Below are 7500 nucleotides of genomic sequence, written 5' to 3'. Positions count from 1 at the left end.
CAAATGCGAAGTGAAGTTCTTGTGACAGTTGGGATATTTTCAAATCAGATGAAAAGGTTCGAACGAAGAGACAAAATGATGAGAACCTTACCTACTTCAACAAGTCAATAATTTTCCTTTTCAAATCTCACAAATTAACCGGCTGATCGAGATCTCTCGGTAAAAGCATTCTAGTACAGACATGATCGAAGGAAAAGAAATTCGCCTCTTTTAAGTAGGCATGTACTTCAATTCTTTCATGCTTCGACTTGGTCTAAGGGAGTGGCAAACAGAAAGAAGAACTGATCATGTTTTAGGGGAAAGAGAGGGACATTGTAAACGCTCTCGATTCAGAAAGAAAGTAAAAATTATTAAACACTTACTCGTTCGATGTTTGCAAAGAAACGCCACGAAGGCGAGAAGGAGAAAAACCATGCGACACATTTGCAGTTTTCAGAGTTTTTCTTCTATAAACTTCAGATTTTTTCCTTCTACCGATGAAAGACGAAATGACCGCTTCAGATCCGCTGCGAGGTTGATTGTTGTTACTAAGCGAGATGTTTTGAATCTCCCGACGCGAAGTTCAACCAAAATGACTCGTGAAACCGAATGCCACTAATGCACTACACGCGCGTAGCATCCTATAAGCAAATACGCACGTGCGTACTTGAAGTGACCAGAAATTTTTGAATTTTTGAAATTTTATACTAATTGTTTCTATTTTTAACTTTTACTTGTACGCAACCAAGATTTCCTTATGAAAACACCACTTTGATTAAATTCTAAAAACTAAAACAAAAGCTATACCATGTTCTCACTTAGTATACTAAACAATGCAGTGTTGTTTGGTCAGCGTGCAACAAACAGGCGAAGTTGCAAAGGAGCGACGTTCCAAGAACGTTCTTGACAAAGGAGCGATGTTCCAAGAACGTACCCAGAGTTCTCGGGCTTCTTCTTCTTCTAATCGACTTGAACTATATTTTTGATTGGCCGCTTGCGTAACAATGACAGTCCTACAAGAAGTCGGTAAGTAATTCGGAAGCCCCAGAATTTGGGGGGAGATTCAAAATCTAAAACAAGTTTCAGTGCTGATTGATTTTTTCTACCTCAGAAATATATAAATTACAAAATAATAAAACGACAAGGTTTGAATTATGTCTTATACCGCACGGGAATTTTCCCACGCGTGATTACTGTTGCTGTTGCAAAAGTACCGTGGGAAAACATTACATCAGTCTCTTTGAGGCGAAATCCGTGGAATATAAAGGTCTTGTCGAAGCCATTCAGAATTACGGAAACATCAAATTGTAGTAGAAGAGGGCATTTGTGTCGTTTCCACAAAAAATTTGTCAATCTTGTTGCTTGCACGATGGCATTCTGAACGATGGAATGTACGCTGAAACACTAAAAATACACTTAACGAAAGCGTCATAGGTTTCATCTTCATTTGCTCTTACAGCAAGCCAATGAACATTTCTCCAGTTTCTTTGTGTGTAAGGCTAAAATTCTTGTTTCTCGAACACTTTCAACCCGCCATTTCTACTGTTTACGGTTCTCTTTTTTTTTGTTTTCGGTTAAACTCAAGCATACGTAATAAGACCGGAACCCACGTTTTCTGGGAAAATGGAGTCGATTATCCCAGAGTCTCTCCGGGCGCTCACCCGCTGACCAAGAAGCCCGAGGACTCTGGGTACGAGATTAAAACGTTGGCAATTCCAGTCACGCTAGCACAACCAAAACAATGTTTTGTTTGCGCCAAGTTTGCTCAAAATAAGGGCAAGACGCTTTGTTCTTTGCTTGTATTCACATAACTATTTCGAACAAGAAATAAAGAACGCAGAATTTTTCGCTTAGTTTACTTAGGTTTCTAGATCATATGTACTTGTGCGTACTTGAAAAAATGACCACGCTACGCGCCTGCACTAGTCAGTGGAAAGCCCCGCACCCCCATACCCGGGGAATAGCGGGGCATTAGACCAGGCCTGCCTTCTAAATGAAGCAAATTCCCCGCTATGCGGGGCAATTTCGTACGTCAAAACCAAACTTTTCTCCCGCGCACCCGGGACGATAGAATACTTCCAAAACTATAAAGCACAATGTTGACCAAATTAATATACTTTAAGAATTCTTACCTCAAATTAAACTTTGACAAACATGAAAATCAACAATGCAGTCCATTTCTCATAAAGCCCAAATAAATCTACGTTGAGTTACAGATTTGGCGTTCCAAACTTTACAATCTCTCCAAAAACAGTAATATTAATCACTGGGTTTAGCATAGCCCTGAAAATGGGAGTAAAAATACCAGATTCTGACTACACTAACATGAGACATTGAAAGTGCAAGTCTATTGAGGATGCGCCCGTCAGTCATCAGATGTACAATGTATCCTGACACAGACCTTTAGCAGTTACATCTGTTGTTTCTAGGAAATAGAAACAGTGCTACGCCAGATACCAAAAACCACTAAAAAACCACCCTTAAGATGTGGCCAAAAAATATGTGGAGACGTATTTCTCATCTAATGCAGCAGCACAAGACCCCGAGGAAAGGGTACGACTGATCAATATACAAAAAATACATTACAAGATAAACTCTCTCATACAAAAATTACAAAAGAAAAAGAAAATCGAGCGAACGCGACGACTGACGGACCTAGAATGTCCTAAATCTCCCGCGCAAAGCCTACATATTCCTAGCACATCCCATAGCAACCCGCGAACCTCTCAATCGTGCCGTCAGAATAGTAATTTCCGACCAATTTATTCAAACGTCAGAAATAAGCCATTTCCTTAGTGAAATTTGTATAGCTCTTTGAGAATTGTTGTGATAGTGAACCGTTGCAGTCGGTTGAGTGTACTTTAGATTGGGTATGCTTATGCATAGAGGGGAAATAACAAAAGAAGCTTATCTTTACAATTCATATGTCAAACAGAAATTTTTGCTCGATTATGCTCGTCAAATGCATGTTTGGACTTATGTCGTTGTTATCTTAATGGTTTTGACACCAAGGAAAGAGTAATTACCAAAATTTTATGGCCTCATAATCTAGCTACATTTTGCAAATAACCAAGAAATTACCAAGGTAAGAGAGTAAATCCCCTATATGGAACGTTTTCACTCACGTGACCAGCAGCCATATTGGATTACTGAAACAAAGAAAGTATTTGCATACAAATAGAGTTCAAATCCCAGAGGATTAGCTTGATACACCATCGTGGCCGCCATTCCTTTGTTTTGGAACACCAACATGGCCGCCGTGACGTCATGTGAAAACGCTCTATAGGCCTTACACCCAAGGTAATCCCTCTTACATGGTGCCCAGTTCTTCCGAGGATGTTACTCGCGATGCGTGGACTGCCCAAGCGATTTTCTCAAAAACTACCTGAGACAAATGTTTTCTGTACTCTCAGCTGTCCTTTTGTTCGGCTGGGCCTTCGTTTGCTTTGTGCTCTTTGGCTGTTCGTTATTTTGCCGTTTATTCGGAATTTAATAAGCAAACCGCAACGGCAACGAGTACAATGGCTGTGTAGGCGAGGGTTATAATTCTGTTCATTTCATTGCCTTTCTTTACAAAACAACAACACGAAATGACCACATTCTGCATATTCGAGAAAACGTGATCTACGACCGCCAACTTTGAGAATTTCTTTTCGAATTTTGACGCTATCTCACACTCTGTTTGGGATATTTCTGACAGTGGTAGATAAACTGAATGCATCTAGATTCGTAGGTTGAATATACATGTAAAGTCGTTTTTTAATCGACGTTGTCTCCGGCGTTCTTGCCATTTTCCTTAAACTGCTTTGTGCCGCCTTAGCGACGAGCGCCTATCTGCACTTTGGACCATCTGGTTGCGCTGTGTTTCGGCGAATGTTCGCTTAGCACTCGTGTTTCTACTCATTCCTCTGCCGTTCATTCAGTTGTTATTGTTTGTGCAGGGCAAATGTGTCTCTTATTTAAACTCCTATTAAATTTTCGAAATGTATTATTAAAACACAGCGAGAGCTGAAGCTACTTTGCTTGTAATTAAAATATCAAAGAAGAAATCGTCACAGCGTTGAAGGTTTTCCTTCGATTTTAAACTAAAAGAAACGAAACATAAACAAATCCTCCTCGAAAACATCCTCGCAACGCGCGAGTAACATCCGCGGAAGAAATGGGGACCACGTCTAAAAATAACTTAAGAGGGATCACCTTTGGTAGAAAGCCTATAGGGGGTATTCTCTCCCTTACCTTGATAATCTCTTGAAATAACCCTTCATCGGTAACAAATTTTGAAACTTCTCTGAAAACTATAGCGAAGAAAATTAAAAATCTAGTGAACTACAGTAGACCTTTAAAAGAGTCCTTGGTAGGAACTTGCATGTTCCACCATCACACAGACCGTGATAATGTAGAAACTCAAAAAGACGAAACCCATCGGAGGTAACATTTTCAATGTTCATCTCACAAAATCATAAAGTGGCGTCACTGTCACCCTCTACGCGTACGTTCGCGTTGCATTCCAATGGAAATACGGAAACAAAAGGTCAACGCTATAAATAAATCGCTAATCAAGCATAACTATAATCTTTGTCTAATTCCACTACAAGAAATGATAATATTTACAGATTGAACCCAGAATTTAACTGAGAGCCCATCACAAACATGAAAAGAATGGATTTTAACTTGACTCAGACACCATCTTGAGACCGTATGCTTTCCCAGTGATCTTTGAGTGCCTATTCAAGTTGGCGTCAAAATGCAAATCCCCGTCTAAGCCCCGCTCAAGGTCCCCGCTCGCCGATACATGTACTTGCGCCAAATACTGTCGAAAACCCCGCATACCGTGGCAAAAGTGACATTCCAAAACCGCTGAAATCCCCCGCTAATGCCCCGCATTCCCCGGGTATGGGGGTGCGGGGCTTTCCACTGACTAGTGCATAACAATGGATCACATTTCTCTTTGCAACGTGTTTACCTACAATTATGGGTTACAGGTCTCCTGTTACAATCAGATTGCGCACAGGCTCCCCAAGCTGAAAATACGTGGTGTATGCGACAGTTTGTGTATATAGAGAATATTGTATGGGAAAATCACCGATCGTAAAAAAATTGTGTAAATAACTATCTCATTTGAAATAAAGTTTTCCTACCTCAAATGTGTGACGAACTTTTCTCTTTTGCCGAGTTTAGAGCCATTCTGACGCCGTTTAGTGAAGTTATCCGGAAGGCCGTTACTAAAATAATAGGAAGGCCGACCACTCCATCCATCGCTGGCCAGACCTCACTCCACAAATCGTTTTCTCCTCAACAGGAAAAGTCCCGAATCGCAATAAAAACAACAGTTCCATAAAGCCCAATAATATTCACTCCAAATACGTCTGTTTCGGCGGCCGAAAGACTCGTGACGAACGAAAACTTTGCCTTAAAATTCACCTCTTCGGCTTTCCTCAGACGCTTGTGACCGGGCTGGCGACAACGGAAACTCGCAAGATGGTTTCAGCCTCAACTCTTATTGGTCCACTTGAATTTGACCGCGTGCTGGCAAAACGATCGTTGTTGACTGCCCGGTCACAAGTCAACAACGGTCGATTCCCTCTCTGTCTTTGTTGAACCCGTAAGTTGAACCCGTAAGTTGAACCCGTAAGTTACCAGAGAAATTTCCATTTGGTTTCAGTGTTGTACGTAACACCACCTTGGCGAAATATTAGAAGTACAGCTCATTTTGATTTCGGCTCGACGGGCGAAAGATTCACGCTGTCGAAGTCCATTACTCGTCGCTTTTCAGATTCCAGATCTTTATGTTTCACCACCTCTCTTGACGTTCCATTCTTGAGCTCCATATGGGTATATTTTCTTTAAAGATGTACTAAAACGCCATTCGCGTTACAATGACTTTCGACGCCATTGCAGGCTACAATAGGTTAATGATTCTACTGTGTCCACCAGAGAAATCTACGCAGAGCAAGCTACGCATTACCCCAGCCCCCTCAAACCTAACAAAATACGCACAGAAGACTCTATGCACAAAGACACCACTTAGCAGGGGAGTGACAGGCAAGACTTTTCCCGACACGGAAAAAAATAACAAAACTAGACCCTCCGTGAGGGTACATTGGGTAGCCTGTGGTACGTGCAGCGTTGAAGGCAAATTTTTTCAAGTTGGGGGGTCATTAATTAACAATTCTACCTCGACATCAGTCCGAGTCACTACGGAGTTACATGAGAAGCATGCGCATGCTTATCAAGTCATTGCAGTGTTTGCTTTCGAGCCAGTCGACACGATTTATAGTGATTCCAACCCTTCAGACAGTGCTCTGCAGGACTAGTCACCGAACGTGAGTAATTTGCCTTGTCCTTTCTTCGTTTTCCACTAACCTTTATTTTCCGCCAGAAATCCTTTATTTAAATGGCGGACGAGATAACCCCATCCTCTGTGGTCCCAATCTGCCCACCGGGCGCTACAGCTGACCCACTGGGTCATAAACCTAGTCTAGAAGAGACGCTGGCGAGCCTAAGCCAAAATATGGGTCACATGGCGGACATGATGGGAAAAATGTATGATCGTCTTAACGAAAATGACGACGTATCGAGCCAGCGCCCACCGGGCCCGCGCGAGAAACGGCAACGTCGAAGGCCTCCTACTGACTCCGAGTCAGACCCCGAAGAGGAGGATAGACCTCATGGGAAATCGAGGCGTACAGATGACGACGCTTTAAGCGTACACGCGTCCAATTCGGACGACGAAGTCAATGATCTGTTGAATGGTAGTAACCCACCGGGTTCAAACAACCTCGGCAACAAAGCTGATAATGAGGATGCGCTTCTCAAAGAGCTAGAAGCTGCACTGCACGATGCCGATAAAAAGGGGCCGAAAATTCAGCAGCAGCTCGCAGACATCGCTGTTAAGCGTTGGGGTAAAAAACTGAACGCTGAAAAAGTTAGCAGCATTCTTGCCAAGCACGTGCAACCAGAAAATTGTGCAGAATTAAACATTCCGCGGGTAAACCCCGAGATATGGGCGACCCTAAACGCCTTTAAGCGCAAGGCTGACTTGCGCTTCGCTAACATGCAACAATCGTTGCAAAAGGCTACCTTCGCCTTGTTATCCACGTGTAATAAGCTTTTGGCGGTGAAATCTCAAGTAGAAACTAAGGAAATGCTCACAGACAGCGTTGACGCCATTGCCCTTGTTGGGCATGTGGCGTCAGAACTATCTGCCTTGAGGCGTGAACACCTCAAGCCGTCTTTAAGGCCCGAATTTCACGCGATATGCGCGAACAACGCCACTACAACTTCGAATCTCTTATTTGGGGACGACCTGGCAAAACAAATTCGTGATGCCAAAGAGACGAATCGCCTTAGCAAAACCGTCGCCGGTCCATCCCAACAGTTTGACCACAATAAAGGCTACCGGCGACACAGCTCATGGTCAAACAAAGCATCAGAGAAACACCACAAAGGTGGTTCACGGCCGCCTTTTTTGGGGAAAGGCCACCGCTCGGCGGGGAAAAAGAAACCCTACCCAGACAGGAC

General features: G+C 42.8%; 1 protein-coding gene across 1 annotated transcript in view; it reads left to right on the top strand.

The window, feature by feature from the left end:
- Positions 1–6373: 6373 nt before the first annotated feature.
- Positions 6374–7500, top strand: part of LOC138005466 (uncharacterized) — a 3189-nt gene continuing 2062 nt past the window's right edge. Inside the window, exon 1 of the mRNA XM_068851690.1 lies at positions 6374–7500. This exon is cut by the window's right edge and continues 48 nt beyond it. Coding sequence (XP_068707791.1) covers positions 6374–7500 — 1127 coding nt within the window.

This window comes from Montipora foliosa, chromosome 1 (assembly GCF_036669935.1).
Source record: "Montipora foliosa isolate CH-2021 chromosome 1, ASM3666993v2, whole genome shotgun sequence".
NCBI classification, from domain to species: Eukaryota; Metazoa; Cnidaria; class Anthozoa; order Scleractinia; family Acroporidae; genus Montipora; species Montipora foliosa.
Note: the sequence above shows the minus strand (reverse complement) of the source record. Positions and strands in the feature narration are given on the sequence as shown.